The sequence below is a fragment of the Calliphora vicina genome, chromosome 3, assembly GCF_958450345.1.
Source record: "Calliphora vicina chromosome 3, idCalVici1.1, whole genome shotgun sequence".
NCBI classification, from domain to species: Eukaryota; Metazoa; Arthropoda; class Insecta; order Diptera; family Calliphoridae; genus Calliphora; species Calliphora vicina.
The window spans coordinates 25,222,203-25,247,645 of record NC_088782.1 but is presented as its reverse complement, the minus strand read 5'-3'; the positions used below and the strand labels follow the sequence as shown (position 1 = coordinate 25,247,645).

The window sequence follows — 25,443 nt, the reverse complement described above, 5'->3', positions numbered from 1 at the left end:
CAGTTTGCAATGGGACCAGTAGTTCAGAAGATATCATTTTATTACCCCATATTTTTCTATCTATCACACTGTCTGTTGTTTGCTGTTACAAAGTTCATGTAAAATCAAATAAACATTTGCTTGTAATAGTGGTTACTTTGACTTTAGTGTAGATTTATAATTTGTATATTTTATGGCAATTATTTCCCCTAATAATTTTTAATGGAAACTTTATTATTCCCTTGTATTTAATGTTTAACTTAATTTCTTCTTTTCTTATTTGTTTATTTTTTCTTATAAATTATTATTTTATTTATTTTTTTTGGTAAATCTTTTAAGTTTTCCTTAATATTGTTATGTTATTCTTAGAATTTAAGTTTACCATTTCAATTTCAGTAGATTTTTGTTCTGTGTTTTAAAGTTGCACCATAAAGTTTTCCAAACATAAATTCTTAGGTTTTCGTAGCACATATTTTCTTTTATTTAGTTTTTACATTTAGTTTATGTAAAGAAAGCAAAAGTAAAGAACTAGTAGGAAAATATTTGACACTAAAGCAAAACAAAAAAAAAAACTATAATAAGAAATAGATGAAGAAAAGCTATAAGAAACTTTTGCTACTTCCGCATTTTTTATTTTCAATTTTATGCAAGACAATTTTACCGAGAATGAAAGACAAAACTCATAAACAGCTGTATAGAAATATAATATGGTCTATATTTTTAGAGATAAAGCTTGCAGTTGAACACATAATTACAGGGTTATTAAACAATAAATTGTAAAGTTTTCTAACACAAAATTTCACTAAAAATTTTATAGATTTTAAAATTATAAAGTAAAATATGATTTTAGCTAAAATTTTAAGTAAATATTGGTTCAGAATGCAGAAAAATATTTGGTTTGTTGCCTTCTAATATCATATAATTCTCTTTCAAAGCCATCTAAAGATTCTGCCATGGACCTTTGATTATTTTACTTACTGTTATAACCTACACTACAATAGTGGGTAGTGCATTATGAATTATGACGTTTGTAACGGCCGAAACTATTAAACTATTAGTCCAAGCTTTAAGTATACCGATCGATTAAGGATCACTTTCTAAGTCGATTTAACGATGTCCGTCCGCAAACTACAGGTCGTATTTTTGAAGATATTTCAATGAAATAGGTCCATTATGAAATCGGTGGAAATTGGTCCATTATATCATCTAGACCCCATACAAATGTCCTCCCGAATTAGGACTTTTTTGTCATAAATGTCTTATCTATATAATAATTTGATATAAATTTCTGCACAAATATTTTGCTCATATACTCAGTGTAGGAGGGTATTATATGGTTGGGATTGACAGTCTCTATTTCTTTACTTGTTTCATATGTATAAGAATTTTGTGTGTAATTGTATACACACATCATCTTTTATTATTCCTTTTGTTACTAACATATTTCCGTGAGTGTAGCCTCCAGTTAAATTGTCTAAGTTTACATATGAGAAAGTAATGTAAACAAAACATTAGCCCGGCACTTATTTGCTTGGTTAGATTTTTCTTAATAGACAAGACAAAAGCCTTTGGATCATTGGGGGCTCATAGAAAATGAGTCTGTTCAAGCTTAATAAGAGAGTTCTTTCTACCTTGCCTGCTGATATACCCAGAGTCTCTAGCGGGAATCGTCTAGTCTATCGGTGCACCACCTAAATTGGATGATATTGATGTGGACGGCATACAGTGGTGTCGATCGGAAAAAAGTGGTAATAAAGTCCGATTTGAAAATGATGTATGAGCGAATCGTACAGGAGAACATAAGCTTTCAGAAAATTATATTTGCGATCACTCTGTTGGAGTACAAGGTGAGATACAGGCTATCAAATTCGACAAGATTTGTACAGCTCGTAATTTCTACAAATATATGAAAATAAAGAAAATCTTGTATATTTCTATATGTTATCTCATAAAGTTTAAAATATAATCACCCCTATCGGCAATAAAATGTGAAATTTTGTTCCCATGAAATATTCATTTCCCTCGAAGGGAAAATTGCTATCGGCAATATCACGATGAACTTTACATTCACAATAGTTGATTTTGTTCGTAACAGCTATTTATTGTATACAAAATTCCATCTAAAAATTTCACAACAAGGGGAATTTTTTCACGTGAACAAAGTTGATGAACGAAAAAAGGAAAAGGGAAAATATTTCATGTGAAATATTGATTCGCGATAAGGGTGAATATATATATATATAATATATTCGGCTTCAAAATAAAAATTTTAAATATTTTTAGCTAAACAAAATTTATTTATTTTTCTTTTGAACAAAAAAAAATTTCGAATTTTTTTTTTTAAATTTTTTTTTTTTTTTTTAAAAAAAATCCGGTTAAAAAATATTTTTCCGATTTTGACCCATTGTTATTCCAACTTACTATGGTTTTATATACGTCATTGAAATATCTGTCATTAGATATCCATATTGTCTATATTAATGACTTAGTAAGCCAAATATAGGTCAAAAATAGGTTACAAATCATGGTTGTCCTGTTTTTTTTCTTCATATCTCAGCCATTTGTGGACCGATTTTGCTGATTTTAAATTGCAAACTTCTCGAAAACATGTCTGACAGAATTATTGAAGATTTCGATCCCGAAGATATCTGGGGTCTTCAGAAAATTGATGTCAACAGACAGACAGGCGGACATGGCTTAATCGACTCCACTATCTATAAGTATCCAGAATATATATACTTTATAGGGTCGGAAATGAAAAATGTAGAAATTACAAACGAGATGACAAACTTATATATACCCTTCTCAGGAAGGTGAAGGGTATAAAAATGGTCGTCATGACTTTACTGGCTGATAAACCCACTATGGACTTCTTTGGCTCCGATACACCCCGAGAAACCCACTGTTTTGACTGCTGTTCTCTGCTATAGTCTCGGGTGTGTTTTGGTGTATCTTTTGATACATAGGGCGCGGCCATCCATTTTTAAAACGATCCTATTTCTTCGTTTGTGTTTCGATGCCAAAAAAATTAGACATATGGAATCTCGTTGTCGAGCAGATATTCATATTTGAAATCTAAATTTTCAATATTGTTACCCATCTTACTTCAGTTTTTTGATAACAGCGGTTCAAATGTTTTCTTTTATTTTATTGGACTAACAATAAATGTATGTATATGTCAAATAAAAAAAATTGTTTAAAAATCATGACTAAATTCAAAGTTATTTGAATTAAAAAAGGCGATTTTTCGATAGTTTTTTGGAAAAAAAAGTACTTTTATTCTTTAAAAAAAAAAAAAAAAAAAAAAAAAAAAAAAGTACTTTTATTCTTTTAAGTTGAGTCGAAGGTCACAGCTACCAGAACTCTCATCCAACTTTATTATATAGTGTCATTTATTGTATTATATAATATTAATAAAATAAAATAAAAATAAAAAATTCTTTTAAGTTATCTAAAAAATGTCTAAGCTGATTTATAAGGTATTTATACTAACATTACATCAAATATTCTAAATGAAAAAAAAAATAATTTTTGATACCGAGGGGACCTGGTCCATCCAAAAAAAACATATTTTTTTCAACTTTAGGGAAAAAATTCTCAAATCGCATAGTCTATATCAAAGACTATGCTTTTTCCAAACTTTATTGGGAATTGCGGTATTCCAGATACCAAATTTTTAAATTTGTTTTTATTTGTGCATTTTCCATAGAAAAATCTATATAACTGTAAAATTTCATTAAAAAATATTCATAAATAAAAATTTAATTTCAATTTGAAAAATATGTATCTTCGCAAAAACTCCAAAAAAAGCATTTTTTTAAGGTTTTTTCAGCAAAAAATAATGCTTAATGAATGAGCACACGAAATTCCTTTTTTTCCATTTTCTCCTCATTTCCATTTTCACAAACTAAATGACACAACTGTACAAACTTTGACAGATGGCTGTTGACAGAAGCAGTGTTCCTTTTTTAGTTAAGAGGCGTTAAATTAAAAAAAATCACGGACTTATTGACCCTAAAAATATGCTCTAAAAAGTCAAAATATGCCATAAATATGCAGTAGAAACTAATAAATGCTAAAATATGATCTTAAGGGCATAATATGCTAAAATATACACTAACAAATTGATGCATGATTCCGATATATCTGCTCATATAATTTGGTAGTATTATTTAGATATTTATAAAAGTTATTTGAGACAAATTTTATCTCGATTTTTATAAGAGATTTCCTGTTAAATTGATTTTTAGATATACATAATCAATCATAATTGATCTTAAAAATAAGGTGTGGTCTAATTTGTATTAATATATAACATATTTCCGTTCAGGTATTAATCAGGGCAAAACCACAATTCCGGGAGGTCATTTGTATGGGGGCTAGGTGAAATCATCGATCGATTCTATCTAACTTGAATAGGGTCTCACTATCATGGTCCTATAAATAATTAGAATCGTTTTTAGGACCCAAATTTTATCGAAATATCTTCAAAATTTCGAACAATACTTTGCGCATAAGAGTAAAATCAACTCAGAAAGTTGGAACCCCATGCGATTGGTACACTGTTAGACTAATATTTTTGGTTATTAGCAGTGTTTAAAAAGCTACGATAACTAACAAATTTTTAACTGTTGCTACAACTACTGCTTCAAAAAAGTGTATGTAGCGGTAGCAGTAGCATTTGTCTTTTTTCGTTTTCTTGTTTTTTTAAAACAACTGCTACCTTCAAAATATAAAACTCTTAACAGAGCAGTATTAATAAAAAATGAATTGTAAATGGAGTAGTAGCATAAAAATACAAATCATTGCTACTGCTCTATATCGAGTTTTAATTTTTAAGGTAGCAGTAAAGTAGCAGTTGATGCAGCAGTTAAGGTAGCAATAAAAGTAGTCAAAAAAGAAAATCTTCAGTCATAACACCAAAATTGACAGAATTAAACACTGTGTGTTGTTTTTGTTTTGAGAGAGTTTGAAAGAATTATTCGATTTTATTCGTCTCAGATGTTCGTGTTTCTAAAAAGCCGAACTTTTGTTTACAACACGACCAACATACACAAATATACATTCACAACAACAACACATAATATAATTTTTTGGCTGAAGATTTTTATTTTTGACTTATTTTATTGCTACCTCAACTGCTACTTAGCTGCTACTTCAACTGCTACTTAAATGCTACTTCTTCTACTACCTCAACTGCTACTTCTATTACTACTAAATTTTAAAAGTAGCAGAATTAATAAAAAACTAATGACTGCTACATCAAAACTTTTTCTTTTTTAAGGTAGCAATAGAAAATAAATTACTCTGCTACTTTTAAATTTTTCTTTTATTAGTACTACTACAACTACTGCTACCAAAATGTGAAGGTAGCAGTAGTAGTAGTAATTATTGACTCCGAGTTTTTATTAATTTTTTAACTAGACTACTTGTGTTTTTTCGTAGCTACTGCTACTTGTAGTCTAGTTTTTTAAATACTGGTTATTAGTTACAAATGTAGTATGTAGTGTAAATATTCTTATGTTATGAAAAAAAGTACCAAAAAATAGGTACAAAGGGTAGACACCCTTTAAATTAATGAATTTCCAAAAATGTAACGAAAACGTCTTTAATACTTGTTTGGAAAGTGACAGTTTAGTGAATGTATCTTTAGCATACTTTTAGTTATGAAAGATTTAGGATTTATTAGTCATATCAGAATTAAATGTGGGTGGCGTATGAAGAACGAATATGATTCTATTGTATCAATATTATGCAGTTTTCTTTTCAAGTTGTCAAACTTTTTCAAAAACAATTTGTATTCAATTATATTCAGTATTTTATTAAATCTACCCTAAACAGTATTTCATGCCTTGACAATGACCAAATCACAATAATTGTAATCATACGCATATCCTTTAAACCAATTGTAACAATTACAAAAAACCATTAAGTATTAAACTAAATTGTGAATTTTACCCTGGATGCCATAACACTTGAGCAGTGTTGTGTTCTATTTCTAATACAAATTTCATTTCTATATAAATTTTTTAATTTTATTTGTTTTTATTTTCCATGTTGGAGAATAAACAAAGCGTGTGTTTATAACAATTTTTCGGGTTTAATTAAACATTTTTATGGTTGCAACATGAAATCTATATTAAAAATGTGTGTTATATTTGTGAAAGTATTTTAAAATGCAGCTTGCAAATTGAAGCATGTTGGGTTTTTTAGAAAGCAAGTAACATCATTGCATTTAGAGAGGGTTTAGGTGTACAAATCGTTAAAATGAGACATTAGTTGACCAGGAAATACATCCTTTAAAATGTCCATTGTCATGAGAGCTGTTTGTGTGCAGTCCGGATAGAACCACATAATATTCAGTTCATTTCGAATTCATCAATTTCATGACAGCTTTGGAATAAGTGATACAACTTTGAGGGAATGATATGTGGCTTCTAAGTCAGCTTGATCAGATAAAATGAAGCTCGTTGTTCAAGTTAAATTTCGGCAGAAAATCGTATTATGGGTCGTTGAAAAAAATTTTGAATTTAGATCTTGAAATTCAAACTTTTGTAAAGTAGCTATTCTAATATTCTCCTACATTGCTTACTCACTCATACATGACATTTACTACTTGTAACTTTTTTCAAAATTCCCCAAAAATTATATACATTTTCCACAAATCCATATTTATGTGTGGCAAGTGCGTGTAATCATGCTTGTGGCATACAACAATATATAAATATTTTCATTATTCGGCCATTGAATATTGGCCGCAACATGTTTTCATCTCATTATTAGAATTTATTACTCATTTTTATTATCATTTTAAAGTGTTCCAAACAAAAAATCGCAATAAAATACTTAAAATTGTTAGTTTTCGTCTTTTGGTACTTTTTACCTCAAGAGTTCGTTCTACTTAAACTGCTGTAGTCAACATGTAAAAACCTTTTCAAAGTTTTTTAACAGATTCATATTTGTTTTTACAATTTGATCCTTTTTCAAGGATGTGTTTTGCTTGTTTTTTTTTTTGGTTGTGTAAGAAGATTCCTTTCCTTTTTGGCATTATGGAGCCATAAAATGGTGGTTTAATGAACTTTTATGGCATTGAGCAGCAATGAAAATCAACGTAAATAGTAAAATATAAACGTGATTGTAGAGAAAAAACTGAAAAATAAAATTTGAACTAAATAAATATTTGAAATACATACATACAACTTGCTTGTTTTTTTAACGATTTTGGTGCCCCAAAACTAACTAATGTTGACTATATTCGATGACATTCGTATAAAATTCAAGTAATCACAATAAAAACGAAAATAAATGATTTTACAACATTTTATTGGGTGTATACCTTAAAAATGTGGAATTTTTTCTTGTCAGCGTCAGCATCAATATCAGCAGCAAAGAATACAAATACCTTCCTCTTCCCTCACCATCGATCATCATCTTCAAGTCTTCACGGCCTTTGATAATTCATCTTCGGGTTTTTATCATTCCACAAATATTAAACATTATATTGGTATTAATGCCTCCAGTATTCAGCAACAAAATATTGTTATACGGGAATACGGATATAGTGGTGTATCGTAATATTGGTCCCGAGCCCTGTCCCAGGGGTGTTTTAACCACGTATAAATCCCAAAGGGGTGAGCAGATTTTTTTTGATATTATTACAGAAATTAATTTTTTAATCGCGATATTTTTTATACCCTTCACCTTCGTAAGAAGGGTATATGTATTTAAGTTTGTCATTCCGTTTGTAATTTCCATATAAAGTATATATATTCTGGATCCTTATAGATAGTGGAGTCGATTAAGCCATGTTCGTCTGTTTGTCTGTTGAAATCAATTTTCTGAAGACCCCAGATATCTTCCGGATCCAAATATTCAATAATTCGGTCAGACATGCTTTCGAGAAGTTTCCTATTTAAAATCAGCAAAATCGGTCTACAAATGGCTGAGATATTAGAAAAAATCAGGACAACCTCGTTTTTTGACCTATTTTTGGATATCTAATGATAGATATTTCAAAGACCTTTGCAACGACGTATATAAGACCATACTAAGTTGGACCAACTTAGTATGGTCTAATAAGATTTTAAAATAACAATTCGAAAAAAAAATTTACCAAAAAATGAAAAAAACAACTTTGAAATAAAAAAAAAAATTTCGTTTACCTAAAAATATTTAAAATTGGTATTTTGAAGTATAATTAGGTGAAGGGTATATAAGATTCGGCACAGCCGAATATAGCTCTCTTACTTGTTTGTAACTCAAATTTTCCAAAATCCACTTTATGATATTTTTGGCAAATATTTTAAAAATTCTAAAATTTTTTTTATAGTTTTTTTAATTTTAGTTTTAAAAGTATTTTTAAAGCAAATCCCAGAAATCATTTTGAATAACTATGGCAAATTTCAAAATTTTGAATTTTTTTTTTTTGGTATTGTGGGATTTCTTTTTTGTTTTTAAAGTTGTTGGAAGTTACTTTATAGTTTGTTTTGGTTTTTTTTAACAATTCCCAGATAAAATTTTGAGAGTCCCATTTTTCGAAATTTTAAAAATATCTGGGGAATTGTGGGATTTTAATAATTTTCTCTAAATACCGAACATTTGAATTGTTTTTATTGAGTTTAGAATTCATATTTTTATTGTATTAACAATTCCAGGATAAAATATTGTTTTTTTTTCTTCTTTGTTAACCATCCCGTAAAAAGTTTATTTTAAAAATTTTGAATTTTTTTTTTGGGAATTGTGGGCTTTCCTTATTTTTTTGTTTTCAAAGTTGTTGTAAGTTTATAATTAATTTTTTTGTTTTTTTTTAACAATTCCCAGATAAGATTTTGTAAATCCCATTTTTGGAAATTTTAAAAAATATCTGGGGAGTTGTGGGATTTTAATATTTTTCTCTAAATTGTTTTTATTGAGTTTGGAATTCATATTTTTATTATATTAACAATCCCCGGTTAAATGTATTGTTTTTTTTTTGTTTATTAACAGTCCCATAAAAAGTACCTATTATTAGTACCAAGAATTTAAAAAAAAAATTATTTTAGACATTTTGAGATTTTTTTTGGGAATGTGAAAGTTTATAGTTTATTATTGGTTTTTTAACAATTCCCAGATAAATTTTTGAAAATCAAAATTTATGGAAATTTTAAAAAATATTTTGGGAATTTTTGGATTTCTTTAGAATTTAAAACTTTCAAACTTATTATAGTTTTACTATTATTTAATGTTAAAATAACACTTTCCCAGATGAAATTATAAAAATCTCCATTTTGGAAATTTTTGAAAATATTTTGAGAATTGTGGGATTTCATTTAATTATAAAAATTTTGAAATTATTTTAAGTTTTAATGGTATTAAAACAATAATAGCTCTTTCCCATTTAAAATAAAAAATATCTCCTTGTGGGGATTTTTATACCCTACACCACCATAGTGGGGAGGGTATAATGCGTTTGTGCAGATGTTTGTAACGCCCAAAAATATTAGTCTAACACCCACCTTAAAGTATACCGATCGACTTAGAATCACTTTCTGAGTCGATTAAACCATGTCCGTCCGACCGTCTGGCTGGTCGGCTGGCTGGCTGTCCATGTAAACCTTGTGCGCAGAGTACAGGTCGCAATTTTGAAGATATTTCGATGAAATTTGGTACATATCATTTTTTCGGCTCAAGGACCAAGCCTATTAAAACTGGCTTAAATCAGTCCATTACTTCACCTAGCACCCATACAAATGTCCTCCCGAAATTGGAATTTATCGGTCATAAATGTTTAATTTATATATGTATCTCCACAAATTCCGCTCCAAATAAGTTTTATATATACAAAATTCATGTCACCAAATTTTGTTACGATCGGTCCATAATTAGTCATAGCTCCCATATATGCCCGCTTCCGAAAATCACTTTAACGTGCATAAATCGCTTAAAAATTTTGGTATATACACAAAATTCAACATAGTTAACTTTAATATAGACGTAAATCACACGACATAATTTCATGGTGATCGGTCCATAATTGGTCATAGCCCCCATATAAGGCCCACTTCCGAAAATCACTCAAAAATATAAATTATTGAAATTTTTAATGAAAAATGTTTTTGCTCTTTTACTTAGTGTAGGGTATTATATGGTCGGGCTTGACCCTTACTTGTTTTAAATATCTTAGGAACTTTTTTTTTATTTGGAATTACTACATTTTATTAAATAGTTTTAGTTATGTTTTACATTAAAATCAACCTATTTATGGGTATTTAAGATATATTGTCGATTCCATATTTTTTATTACCACAGCCTTTTCTTTATAATAAAAATACATTGTTTAAACCATAGAGAAACAACATAGAGCGGAAACTAGAAAAAAACTCAAACAAAAAAATTTCTCAAAATTATCACACATACGAGTGTTGTTTTAGTTTTCACATAGTTTTTTCTACTAATACATTCTCACCACTTAGGTTTCTGACAACTGAGTTAGGTCTTTGACAGCAGAGTTTCCGCTCTATGTATATTCTCTTTGGTTTAAACGATTGTTCAAAAATTAAGGAATTTTTTTTACATTAAACAGATATACAATCGATCAATTGTCAATATTTTCACAACTGTCATCTATTATGCAACATATAACCAGACAGAGTTAACAGTTAAGTGGCATTTAGCTTAACTCCAAAAACACCCCTAACTCTCCACCAAAGATTGAATTTAATTACCCGCCAGTAAACATAAAATTAACACCTTTTTGACTAAAATTATATGAACTAAGACAGAAAACAATAGAAACTTTTTTAGACATCAAATCAACAGTCTTAAATCATTGAACCTTAACTACGATTTGTATACAAATTTGTGGAGAAAAAATTAATTGACATGCAGTTGGTTTCAAACTTTTTTGGCGGGCATAGGCGATATTTGTCTTCCGTGTCGAAATCACGACTTCTGAACCGCACAAATCATTTCTCGCAAGTTCAAACCGATGAAACACATTCACCATTAACTTCGGTGTGTTCTAATTATAGAAGATTTGTTGGTACAAAATTAGTTCATTAATGTGTTTATTTTTTTTAAATATTTTATAATTGGGGGATTAAGTCATATTGTCATAATGTCCTAAAATATTATGATAGTTTAAACCCATGGTAGGCGTTCATATTGTTGAGGTTACGATGATTTTCGTCAAACAACCCGAATGTGAACAAAAGAGCGTAATAGAGCGTAAAAATACACACAATTCATTCAGTTTCTTGATGTTGTTGTGGATATTTTATTTTTTACCCAAAAGAGCACACAAATTAAATGCCTCTTTTTGCGTACCACTGGTTTAAACAAATTGTTGTTGTGCTTCCAACTATCATAATATATTAGGATATTATGAGCTAATAGCAGAACATTTGAATCCCCCAAATGTTTATAAAACAATATATTTTTAATATATTTATAATGATATTAATTTTATTATCTTTACAACAACTCAAATTAAAAATTATAAAATTCAATTTTTCTTTTAATGTTTTAAAAATTAATTATTGCCAAATATTTTCACCATTTACATACATATATTAAAAAAGGTATGTTTTTATTGAATAAATTTCAATAAAACCACATATTTAGCCTGTATGCAGGCGTTACACCACACATCAATATATCACATCAGTTTATTTTTACTCCCCACAGAGTCATTGTCATTAAATTTTTCATTCATATAAGTCAAAAACATCATCATAATCATCATCAGTCCTGGCCAGGACTTGCTGAAAAACAATAACTCAACTGCATAAAGGTTGCTATTGTGGTATTGGAACACCTACAACGATTTTGATTTTAAACGAATAAATTACTAAAGTTGCCTACTCTGGCTACACAGAGCCTACCATTTACACTGCTTGACTTTGGAAGGGATACCAGGTGAGAATAAACGAATATTTTATCGAATAAATAATAGAAAAAAACATGCTAACTAGAATCAATTTCAAACCCTACACCTTATAATGGGTTTATGCTTAAAAATATTAGTCTTACGCCGACCTTAAAGTGTTCCTAAAGCACTGAGTCGGTTTAGTAATGTCCTTTCAACTGGCTGTTTGTCCTTGGGAGCGTCGATTTTCGAGTTGCTGTATTGGACAGTTGGTCGATTCTCCTGTATTTAACACTCGACCATACCCGAGCTATTAAACAGTCAAAAGGAATCGTTGTATTGAACAGTCTGCCAAAGCCCCTGGTAGAATCTAATATTTGGTACCCAAACTAAGTCCGAGTTGCAAAAAAAATAGCTTGACCGATCTGTATCAGTTGATTTTGATAAATCAATACAGAAATCGCTATTTTAAATAGTTGGCTACTGGTATATTTAATATTTGGACCTCGAACTAAATCGAACTAAGATGTATTAGTAATAGCTCGTGCAGAAGCTTCAATGTGTATTGGGTGTTTTTTTTCCATTACCCCTCTTGGCAGCATTTGGCTTCCACAAAGCATCTCCATCTTATACGATTTATTTGCAGTTGTTTTTCGTATATTTTCCATGTAGATTGCACTGTCCTAGTTAATGGAGTATCGTACTTCTCCATGTACGATGTTGCCATTAGAACCAGTCTATTGTTATTTTTGTATCAGTTTCGTTAAACGGTTGTTGTTCTTGCTAAGTAGATGATTGGTCTGCTGTAGCGGGTCCAAGGATACATGTACGATGTTACCATAAGATCCAGTCTATTGTTATTTATGCCTTGCATCAGTTTCGTTAATCGGTTGTTGTTCCAACTAAGTAGATGATTGGTCTGCTGTAGCTGGTCTAGGATAATGTGGATGCCATCTGTCGTTGCTTAGAAACAACGTCTTCTGTGTATTTGGTGTAATGGTGGGGAACCTCGCTAATTCTTTGATTGCTTTTTCCCAGGGGTGACGGACTGCCTATCGTTTACCTTTACGTTAACCACACACAATTGGGGGTATGACTTAAAAATGATGGGTTTTTAAAATGTTTAGCTTTTATTTTGTAACATTTCTGCAATATAAATTTATTTATTGACCATTTTTAGCCATGACCTTTTCCCATCTTGCTGGCAGCATATGGATTCCGAACCAAAAGAACCGTTCATCTTTTGAGACCAAGAACGAACCAAGCCGACTTTGTTCCAAAGTGAAGCGTATCCCAGAGAGAGGGTTCTGCATCGATCGAAACAAATAGTTGTCGGGCGGGGCAAGGTCTGGACTATAAGGTGGGTGAGGCAAATCTTCCACTTCTTTCTAAATAGTAGTTTGTAACAGGTATTGCAACACGTTGCAAAGCATTGTCATGGATATTACGGTTTCATGTCAAACGGCAATTGCTCGATTCAAACGAATAAGTTTCGTTCGCTACAGCGCCATGGATATTTATCTCTGGTGTCGATTCGGCTACTTGGTCGGTCTTCACATACGATCTCTTACGCTTAGGGTTATCGTAATGGATCCAGTTTTCATCGCAAGTACTCATTCGGTTCAAAAATGATTTTCTTTTATAGCGATCAAGCATCATTTCGGACATGCATAATCCTCGGCTTTAATTCGTATGGTACCCAATTTCTCTGCTTTTGGATGAATCCTGCTGTTTGCAAACGTTTTGAAATTGCTGATTGCAAGTTCTATTTGAGTTTCACAACAATCTTAATGGAGTTATGCCTCCAATTCTTGGACTTCAAACTTTTTTGGCAGCTCATAATAGATAGCACCCTTTTGTTCCCACCAAATACAGAGCATTACATTAGCGCCACGGATATTTGGCTTTGGTGTCGATTCGGCTGGTTGGCCGGTCTTCACAAACGATCTCTTACGCTTCGGGTTATCGTAATGGATCCAGTTTTCATCGGAAGTAATGATTCGGTGCCAAAATGATTTTTATACCGTTCAGACATCATTTCGGAAATTCAAAGTCGTCTTTCAAAGTCTCTCAGCTTCAGTTCGTAAGGTACCAAATTTCCTTGCTTTTGGATGAATCTTGCTGCTTGCAAACGTTTTGAAATTGCTGATTGAGTAGCTCCCAATGACTTTGCAAGCTCTTGTTGAGTTTTACAACAATCTTCATGAACTAATGCCTCCAATTCTTGGTCTTCAAACTTTTTTGGATGGCCTGGGCGATCTTTGTCGTCCGTGTCAAAATCAACACATTCACAATAAGCTTTGTTGATCAATCGGTGTTCTTCAAAGCCACTTTTTTCAAATTAAAGAAATAAAGCAAAACTTCCGGCATATGACGCTTTGTTGGCACAAAATTCGACATTTTCGAAGCAAAACCAACTTTGTGGTTTACACTATAATTTTCAATAACTAAGTGGGAATAAATGACAGATATGTACCCTTAAAAATGATATAAGTTATTAAAAACTAAACAAAAACCGCTTTTATAAGATCGCTTGATCATCTATTGTAAATCCTGTATTTTTAAGTCGTACAAATTTATTTTATATTTTTGTCTATGAGACAAAGCACTGTCCATCGTTGGTGGCCATCACATCCAATTTAGGTCAAAAGAAGTTGGCAATCATCGACCTAAAGCGCTCGCCGATGACGGTGATGACCTGGCATGGCCAATGTCTTCTCAGACAAATGTGGACCAATGAAGCCACCAGCCCAAAATCCACACCAAACAGTAACTGGAACGGGATGCACAGATCGCTCTTGTATCTAATGTGGATTGGTATCGTTCAAAATTCGGTCCAAGGTGATTTGGCAAACAAAAACTGTATGAAAGATAACCAATTCGACAGATGTAGCTTCAACAATAATGGTAACAATCAACGGTCAAAGTACGGAAGTCCATATTGAGAGAGAAAGTCCATATAAGAAAAGATAAACTCACTGTTTATTGTTGGTGTTTTGTTTAAGCTTTGATATTTTAACAAATAAAGCTTGACCCCCATATGCATAAACAGTTTATAAATTTATCAAAGGTTTATAAAACAAAATGTCCATACAAAATCTGTTTCATAAACCTTTGATAAATTTATAAACTGTTTATGCATATGGGGGTGAGTGTCTGTAATTCTCATTCAATATATAGTTTGAATTGTATAATATCTTTAGTTTTTCGAAAGCCTTTTGGGAAAAGGTTTCCTGATGATCTGGCCTAAGCAACCAGTGAAATGCGCATAGGAACCAACTTATCCCCCCAACAATAAATGTCAGTGAATTTATCAATAATTGGGAAATTTAGCACAATTCTTTCTATAATATTAATTTTCTATTCCCGTATAACTACTTGAAAGACCCTTTAGTTAAATCATTTTTTGGTTAAGGGCAATGCAATCTAAAGAGTGGAATAGAAATTGCTTTGTCTCCTAATTTAATTTTATAATTTCCCATTAAGTATTAGTTTTATTAAATTCTTGTAGCTTGTAATTTAACTAAAAGAACATCATTGTTTTGCTACGTTTCCCTTGTAATCCAATTCATTTGAATTTAATTTTTACATCTGCTGAAATGCTTAAACCTATGGTTTTTGCTTAATTTCAAGTATTCACCGTACTTTAAGAAAATGTCCTTTAAGCTGTCCTTGAACTTAGTGTCGCTGAGGAGATGTGTTGGTTGATGGTTGAGTGGATGAAAGACATGGCTGGGCATGCATGTTTGTTGCACGTTTAAGTACTCATATTAAGAGATTTACAATTTTAACAACTTTTGCTTAAAGCTATAATAATAATATTAAGAACGATAATTTAAGGTTTTAAAATAGTTTTGTCAAGACTAGATGGAACCGAATTATAAGCTATTATATACAAGATAAATTAAGCGCAGTATATTAGAGTATTATTATAGCAATAGTTAATTTTAGGACTAATTTATTCGACCTCCAGCTCAATAAATTACAATTAAAAGCAATAGTTAATATTATGTATATTTTCAAAATAAATTGTAGAAGTAACTAGGGACGCAGCAAAAACTCTACTTTTCTAGTAGGTCAGCAAGTAATATTGCAGCCAGTGTTTAAAAAGCTACGATAACTAACAAATTTTTAACTGTTGCTACAACTACTGCTTCAAAAAAGTGTATGTATCGGTAGCAGTAGCATTTGTCTTTTTTCGTTTTCTTGTTTTTTTAAAACAACTGCTACCTTCAAAATATAAAACTCTTAACAGAGCAGTATTAATAAAAAATGAATTGTAAATGGAGTAGTAGCATAAAAATACAAATCATTGCACTGCTCTATATCGAGTTTTAATTTTTAAGGTAGCAGTAAAGTAGCAGTTGATGCAGCAGTTAAGGTAGCAATAAAAGTAGTAAAAAAAGAAAATCTTCAGTCATAACACCAAAATTGACAGAATTAAACACTGTGTGTTGTTTTTGTTTTGAGAGAGTTTGAAAGAATTATTCGATTTTATTCGTCTCAGATGTTTGTGTTGCTAACAGAAAGATCGTGTTTTCTGTGTGTATAACAAAAAAGCCGAACTTTTGTTTACAACAAATATACATTCACAACAACAACACATAATATACTTTTTTGGCTGAAGATTTTTATTTTTGACTTATTTTATTGCTACCTCAACTGCTACTTAGCTGCTACTTCAACTGCTACTTAACTGCTACTTAACTGCTACTTCTTCTACTACCTCAACTGCTACTTCTATTACTACTAAATTTTAAAAGTAGTAGAATTAATAAAAAACTAATGACTGCTACATCAAAACTTTTTCTTTTTTAAGGTAGCAATAGAAAATAAATTACTCTGCTACTTTTAAATTTTTCTTTTATTAGTACTACTACAACTACTGCAACTACTGCCAAAATGTGAAGGTAGCAGTAGTAGTAGTAATTATTGACTCCGAGTTTTTATTAATTTTTTAACTAGACTACTTGTGTTTTTTCGTTGCTACTGCTACTTGTAGTCTAGTTTTTTAAACACTGTTTGCAGCCAAGGCATAACTACTTATTATTTGACTGAAACACTACACATTTTTGGTCCAGATTTGAAAAAAATTCATGGGTCTCGCTTAAAAATTTACTTACAATCAGTTCAGAAATAAATAGCTTACTTATTTCAAACATGTAGGTAATGATATATGTATATAGGTCATTACCAGCAACTCATTATTATTTACATGAGATAATGACAATAATAAGTACCACCCATTACTTTGTAACACATGAATTACTAAAATTTACAAAATGTTTGCTCAGGAAGTCACTAGTGAACAAACAGCCTATTTACAAGTAAATAACCTAAAACAGCAGATATCATAAGCCGAATTATCGTTAAAGTAGAGTGTAAATGTAAATTAAATGTATTCCTTTATTATATGCTGCCTGAAATGAATTTATTTGTCAAATCTTTAGCTGCACAAATTAATTTTTTACTTGAATCTTGACAAGTTTGAATATTACTCAACATCGAGCACGTGTAGGGTAAGCAACCCCATTCAGTTAATTCATATTAATTTTATAAATATTCGTTTGAACTTTTCAATTACTTAATTTGTAAGAGAATAAAATAATATGTAATCTACATAATACTCGTAAATGTACATAGTTCAGAAAATTCGTAGAATTTTAGTTCATAGCATATACTTTAAATATTTTTAATTATTTTAATCTTAAGATTCGAAAGAATTAATTAATTTTTCATAATCATATTCAATAGGATTTCTTTATCCATTCACTAACTAAACCAGTGCGCTTCGCCACCCAAAATGACGACTTTGTTAATATACAGAATTATGAAAGTACTATTACCCCCATTAACAAGAAGCCTGGTTATGTGTTAAATAATTGTTAAACTGTAGTTTAAAATTATTTTTGTATGAAAACTGTCAGTATAACTATTAGTTAAGACATAACCAGACTTCGTGTTAATGAGGGTTAGAATATAGAAGTTGCACTAATTAAAATTAATTAAAATAAGTTTTATGTATACAAAATTCATGTCACCAAATTTTGTTACGATCGACCATAATTAGTCATAGCTCCCATATAGACCCGCTTCCGAAAATCACTTTAACGTGCATAAATCGCTTAAAAATGTTGGTATATACACAAAATTCAACATAGTTAACTTTAATATAGACATAAATCACACGACCTAATTTTATGGTGATCGTTCCATAATTGGTCATAGCCCCCATATAAGGCCCACTTCCGAAAATCACTCACGAATATAAATTATTGATATTTTAAAAGAAAAATATTTTTACTAATTTATATGGTCGGGCTTGACCGACCATACTTTCTTACTTGTTTGATAAGTAAATAATGCGATATAAAATTTATTTATATTTTTATTGGTTTAAAAGATTTATAGGGGCCAAAAAAGTAACAAAACATTGTTTTTACCCGTTTTCTCCCCTAAGGCGTTCGAATTTAAAAAAAGTACCAAACACAAGTCTGCTTAGTTTTTAAGTATATAGATAAAATTAGAACATCTAAGGTTACCGAATTTACCCGTTTTTATCAATTAAACCTTCGAATTCTAAAAAACCCCTTCTTAGTGGATCTACATTAGAGTGCTCCAAAAAAATAAAATTGCGAATTTTGACCGTCCCCCCCTCTAGAATTGTTCTATGTATTGTAGAAACACGTTGTGTAAAATATTAGGATGATAGGATAACGTTAACTGGTGGCGCAACGACGCTGAAGTTTTGAGGTGCATTTACAAGGGGAAAATATGCAATTTTTTCAGTTTTTGTAAAAATTTTGCCATTAAATAATGACTTTTACAATTTAATTTAAAAGAATCGAAATGTGTACGTAATTGTCGTTATAATAAGATATAAAAGACAAAAATTGGTGAAAAAATGTTAAAGTTATTAAAAAATCGCCAGGCCATTAACGTGTCTCAGGCCACTAGAACAAGAAATTTATGAACAAAATTAACATATTTTGAGAAATATTAAAATAAAAGCTTATTTTTACTTAAAATATATCCATATTTACTTGTATATGAGTTTTTGTCCTCGTAGGATACCGTTAACCTATTCGCAGGTATGACCAAAAAAATTAAATTTTTTTAACGGCAATTTCAAAACTCCAATTTCAAATTTTTAAAAATTTTGTTAAACAAATTTCAGAATTTTTTGATCATCACATGGGGATTTATTGACAACATAATAGGGAATAAAAATGTGAAAAAAGTATGTCAATACCTCCAATAGTTTTTCCGTACCTGCGATATAAATTTTGCGATTTTCGAGAAAAACTAATTTTTTGGCCATATTTTGGGGAATGACCAGAATTTCCTTACTGTAATGATTTTTAAGTAAAATCTATTCAGAATAATATAGTCCAGGTAATTTTAAATGTAGTCTGAAAGTTTTTCTAAAATCGGAAAACTTTAACCCTTAAATCGTGAAGGTCAAAGTCAATTTTTTCAATATTTGGAATTTCTCATGGAAAGATAGCGAAATATTATATATTTTTGGGCCGATTTTGATGAAACTTAAGAAAAATATAAAATGAAGTCTAGTATTCACAATGACAGTACAAAAATGGAAATTAACCCTTAAGAGTACTTGGGGTCAAAATTAATGTGTTTTTCGTGATTTTAAAAGTTGAGGGTCATTTGGACCCCAAGTGCTATTAAGGGTTAATTTCCATTTTTGTACTGTTATTGTGAATACCAGACTTCATTTTATATTTTTCTTAAGTTTCATCAAAATCGGCACAAAAATATATAATATTTCGCTATCTTTCCATGAGATATTCCAAATATTGAAAAAATTGACCTTTGACCTTCACGATTTAAGGGTTAAAGTTTTCCGATTTTAGTAAAACTTTCAGACTATATTTAAAATTACCTGGACTATATTATTCTGAATAGCTTTTACTCAAAAATCATTACAGTAATGAAATTCTGGTCATTCCCCAAAATATGGCCAAAAAATTAGTTTTTCTCGAAAATCGCAAAATTTATATCGCAGGTATGGAAAAACTATAGGAGGTATTGACATACTTTTTTCTCATTTTTATTTCATATTATGTTGTCAATAAATCCCCATGTGATGATCAAAAAATTCTGAAATTTGTTTAACAAAATTTTTAAAAATTTGAAATTGGAGTTTTGAAACTGCCGTTAAAAAAATTTAATTTTTTTGGTCATACCTGCGAATAGGTTAACGGTATCCTACGAGGACAAAAACTCATATACAAGTAAATATGGATATATTTTAAGTAAAAATAAGCTTTTATTTTAATATTTCTCAAAATATGTTAATTTTGTTCATAAATTTCTTGTTCTAGTGGCCTGAGACACGTTAATGGCCTGGCGATTTTTTAATAACTTTAACATTTTTTCACCAATTTTTGTCTTTTATATCTTATTATAACGACAATTACGTACACATTTCGATTCTTTTAAATTAAATTGTAAAAATCATTATTTAATGGCAAAATTTTTACAAAAACTGAAAAAATTGCATATTTTCCCCTTGTAAATGCACCTCAAAACTTCAGCGTCGTTGCGCCACCAGTTAACGTTATCCTATCATCCTAATATTTTACACAACGTGTTTCTACAATACATAGAACAATTCTAGAGGGGGGGACGGCCTGTACCTAGAAAGTTTTTTTCGTCCATACAATCTTGGAGCACTCTAATCTACATAGTTAATCTATAGTCCAATATATAATTTGTTTTTGTTTATCGTTAATCATTTACAAAATGAATTGAAGAAAATTGCCTTAAGCCTTTTTGTAATAGATATGAGATGAAGAAAAATTTAATCATTTAATAAATTTTATTAAGCAATTAAACAAAGCAATTAAGCAATTAAGCAAATAAACCAAATAAATTCAAATAAAAGATTTTAACTGAAGCTAACAAATTAAAATTCCTTTAGTTCGTTAATTTATTCGTTAATTTTTTTAATTTTTAATTTTGAATTATGATTTTATTTCTAATCACAACATTAATTCGAAGTTCTAAGCCATAAATTGGTTTTTGTTCAATGCAATACAAATTATTTAATTAATAGAAATACAGAAAACATTTTAATCAGCACAAAATAGGTATAAAGTTTTAATAAATCAAAAATGTCAATTAGGTCACTTTTCAATTCCATTTTTCTTCACGATTTTCGACATATTAATAAAATGAACTTTTGTTAAATCAAATACATCAATTAGGTCATTTTTTTTTTTAATCGCCATTTCCCTGGATTTTAAATTTTGTTTATTTTCTCACCATAAAAATGTCTTCTTCAAGCACCACAATTAAAAACCATAAAATACATTATTTATTAGCCATCACTGTTATAGGTAACCATTTATAACGGTTTACTTGTAGCATACTTTGGGGCACTTTCATTTAAATTACCTCTCTTTCATATAAAAAACCACTCTCTCGACAAGTGAAACACTATGAAATGAAACATTGGTTTTGTTTCGTCTCATTTTTGCTTGTTTTTGTTTTCTTCCACACTCTGTTATCGTTGCAAGCTTTCTCATCTCTAGCAATAACAAAACACACACGCACGTACACTATTTATTTGTAAAGTTTCTGTAACGAGAGTGTATTTTTTATGTTTAGTCGTGTTTTTGTTTCGCGAACGTATGTAAGCAGCGTGTGGCGTTAAGCGGCAACTAAAATAAAATTTTATTTGTATTCAGTGCATTTGTTTAAATTTAAAATAAAAGAAAACCAACAAAAAAGCATAAAAAAATAATGAATTTTTAAAAATTCTAGTGATGACAAAGTCAATTATTTTATGAAAACATGTCAATTAGTGTCGGGGTTGAAATTTATTCAACAACAACAAACAAGATAATAAAAAAATTCATTCATAAATTTCAATTAAATTCCTTTAATGGTCAACGCCGACTAAATGAATAAGAAACAAAATCACAAGTAAAGCCAGAAAAACAAGTGTAAAGAAAATGTCAAAGTTTATTTTAATTGTACGACAAAGTGAAAATTATTGTAAAATAAATTTAGTGTTAAATATTTAAGAATTTTTTAAAGAAAAAGTGGAAAAAATCTGTAAAGAATTTCATAATCATTGTGTGAAAAACAACAAAAATAACAACAATACCAGCATAAATATACAAGAGAAAAAAAAAGCAAGGAAATAAAAAATGTCTACAACAATAAATTCTAAACTAACAACAACTGCGGCAGCAACAGCAGCAACAACCATGGAATCAGCAGAAAATTGTGTATCAACAACAGCAACTGTTGTAGTTGTTGCTGCGGCTGACAAAAGTACCACCACCATATTCTCCTCTCCATGCAATTCTTGTTCTTCTTCATTGACATCTTGGTCAGATGTTTTGTGCGCCAACGCATACTGTTCCTCATCTGGGCAAAAACGAAAGCAGCAACAACAACGAAATCAACAACTGGCAAATAATGAAGAGGAAGAAGATGCACCTTTATTATACAAAACAAACACAATAACAGCGGTGACAACAACAACAACAGCAACTGTTACGAATGCTGCCGTTAGTCCCCATTTGGCTTATTGCCAAAGTAATTTAACAAAACAGCAGCTGCTAGAGCAACAGGACGCCACTGCTTTTGACAGTGGTCGTGAATCGGTTAATGAATGTGACTCTTCTCTCGACGATTCCATTTATTACCCCTGCTCTTCAGTGCAAATGCAACAGCTGTGCAAGAAACCTTGCACTCTGGACTTTTATGCCAGCAGTGGCTCCCAAAGCAAATGGTATTTGCCCACCATGGATATAGTGAAAATAAATGTACAACCAGCATCGGCTGAGTGTATAATGACCAAGTCTTGTGTTAGTATAGCAGAGCCGGAGTCATCGGTGGTGACACCACCTTCGGATCAAGGCGACAGCGCTCAGGATGATGAGGAGGGCACCATGAATGATAAAATGTAAGTTTTATATTTATAAGCGAATCCGATGAATTGAAGGGTTTAGTTAACAAAATACCTATTGAACAAAAATCTACCCAAATTTCCAACAACAAAAGATCCTTCACCATGAGTGGCAGGGATATATGTATATACAATTTTATCACTAATAACAAACTTGTAATTTCTACATTTTTCATTTGCGACCCGACTCCATAAATTATATTATATATTACTAGCTGTCCCGGCAAACGTTGTTCTGCCCTAGCTCACACAAAGTTTGAAAACTCCCACTATTTTTTCAATTAAATTATAGAACTCCACATATGCAATAAAATTTGTTTACTTTGTATGGGAGGTGCTATGCCCATTGTTCCTATATAGGTCAATTGTGAATCTAAACCATCCAGGGACCCATTCAAACACACACGACAAATTTCATCGAAATCGGCCCAGCCGTTAAGAGGAGTTCAGTTACTAACACACGTACAGAAGAATTATATATATAAAGATATATTCTGGATCGTTATGGATAGCGGAGTAGATAAAGCCATGTCCGTCTGTGTGTTGAAATCAACATATCGAAGCCCCCAAATAACTTACATGATTCACACTCGAGAAAATCGGCCCACAAATGGCTGAGATATAAGTAAAACCAAAATCACTACTACCGCGATTTTTATACCCTTCAGTGTTTGTAATTTCTACATTTTTCGTTTGCGAACACACAAATATATATATTCTGGATCGTTATAGATAACGGAGTCGATATAGCCATTTCTGTCTAACCGTCTATATGTTGAAATCAACTTTCCGTAGCATCAATATATCCGCTAAAGACCAGACTCTGTTGCTATTTAAAAATCGACCCACATATGACTGAGATACTAATAAGGAAAAAACCGGACAATCTCGTATTTTATCCCTTTTTATCTATATCTGGATTACTAAGTCATTAATATAGACAATATGGATATCTAATGATAGATATTTCAAAGACCTTTGTAATGGCGTATATAAGTAAGTCGGACCTACAATAGGTCAAAATCAAGAAAAATATTTTTTGACTCGAATTTTTTTTCCAAAACAATTTTTCTCACTAATAAATTTAAAAAAAAAATTACTTTAATTTTTATTAAAAATTAATTTTGAAAAAAAAAATTTTCACGTCAAATTTGTTTTACTAAAAATTAAAGAAAAAAAATTAGAAAATTTTTTTTTTAAATTTTGTTTACCTAAAATATTTAAAATTTTGATCTTAAAGTATACTTGGTGAATGGTATACAAGATTCAACAAAGTCCAATATAGTTCTCTTACTTGTTTAGAGGCCGAACTGTCAAATTCACTATTGTTGTTGCGAATATATACATATATTTCAAAACCCTCTATCTTTGATTTTCTCGAAAATTACTTTTTGTTGGTAAAATGTTCAGTAAAACAGCCCTCATCAAAACATATTTTTTTTGCTGTTTTTTTTTGCATTTTTATTAATCTACCTGTTCGTATAGAACCAAAACCTCTATATTCTGGTCCACTATCAATTCAGCCAAATAAGTGGAAAAATTTGCAAGATTTGAAGAGCGTAATACTACCGGAATACCGAATTTTAATTACTCAAGTAATACGCAAAATACAGTATTTTTTTTTATGGAAAGAGAGTTTTGAATATAGGTCCTCGATATGTTATACTTGTTTTAGATAATGAATTTGCCTTATAATGGATTCACCTTGGGATATGCCAGCAATTCATTCCTTAATACCATTCCTAAAAAAACTAATTCTTCCGCAAATGTTCGAAACAATTAATTCTTAATTAAATTTTCAAAATCGAATTAAATATATTCTCTTAACAATTCATTTAAAGGATTATTTCGTTGTCTGAATTCTTTAGTAGTCCAAACGTGAATTCATTCCTTTAAGTATTCTTTCTTTATTGAGTTAATTCCTTATATCCTTCAAATCCATCACAAAATATCTTTAAATATGTATAGGATGATTCAAATATATCGAGCCCTTAGCGCCAAATTATCGTAAGCGACATTTTCTAAATTTTTTTTATTGCAAAAATTAAAATTTTATGTTCCGACTGATGTTTTAGCGTTCTCAGAATATCAAAATTGTTAATAACTTCAAAATTATAGGGGGTATGATTTTATCGTAAGTCAATGTTTACATTTTACAGTAAACGAATTTTATCGTAAGCGACACATAGTGGTATAGAAAAAAAAGAGAGAAATAAATCTGTAACTTCTAAATGGTTTGATTGATTTGAATGAAATTTCACATGTGCAAAAAAGAAGTGTTCTTGAGTTTAAGTTCTGAACGTGGACCTCATTTGCCCACCTCAAAATAGGACACCTCGGGTATATTACATTTTTAAAATTATCCTATTTCTTCGTTTGTGTTCCGATTTCAAAAAAATTACACACATAAAGTCTTTTCATTGTGTGCTACAAAAGACCTAGCCGTAGCTATCAATTGTCTTTTATATCTTAGGAGATATTCGCATTTGAAAGTTAAATTTTCAACTAATCTACTCCAGTTTTTTGATAACAGCGTATCCAAATATTTTCCGATTTTCTCCAGTTTTCCTTCATTGGACTAACAACATACGTATGTGTCAAATAAGAAAAGAACTGTTTAAAAATAACGATTTTTAGCTAATTTTTTTGGGAAAAAAAAACTTTTTTTCTTTTT

General features: G+C 30.3%; 2 protein-coding genes across 2 annotated transcripts in view; both read left to right on the top strand.

The window, feature by feature from the left end:
• LOC135955357 (uncharacterized) overlaps nt 1-7,554 on the top strand; it is a 250,127-nt gene extending 242,573 nt beyond the window's left edge. The window contains exon 9 of the mRNA XM_065505710.1: nt 7,345-7,554. Within this exon, the coding sequence (XP_065361782.1) occupies nt 7,345-7,554 (210 nt within the window). The remainder of the gene's footprint in view (nt 1-7,344) is intronic.
• Nucleotides 7,555-21,489: 13,935 nt separating this feature from the next.
• LOC135953277 (uncharacterized) overlaps nt 21,490-25,443 on the top strand; it is a 176,947-nt gene continuing 172,993 nt past the window's right edge. Inside the window, exon 1 of the mRNA XM_065503093.1 lies at nt 21,490-22,766. Within this exon, the coding sequence (XP_065359165.1) occupies nt 22,003-22,766 (764 nt within the window). The 5' untranslated portion in view covers nt 21,490-22,002. The remainder of the gene's footprint in view (nt 22,767-25,443) is intronic.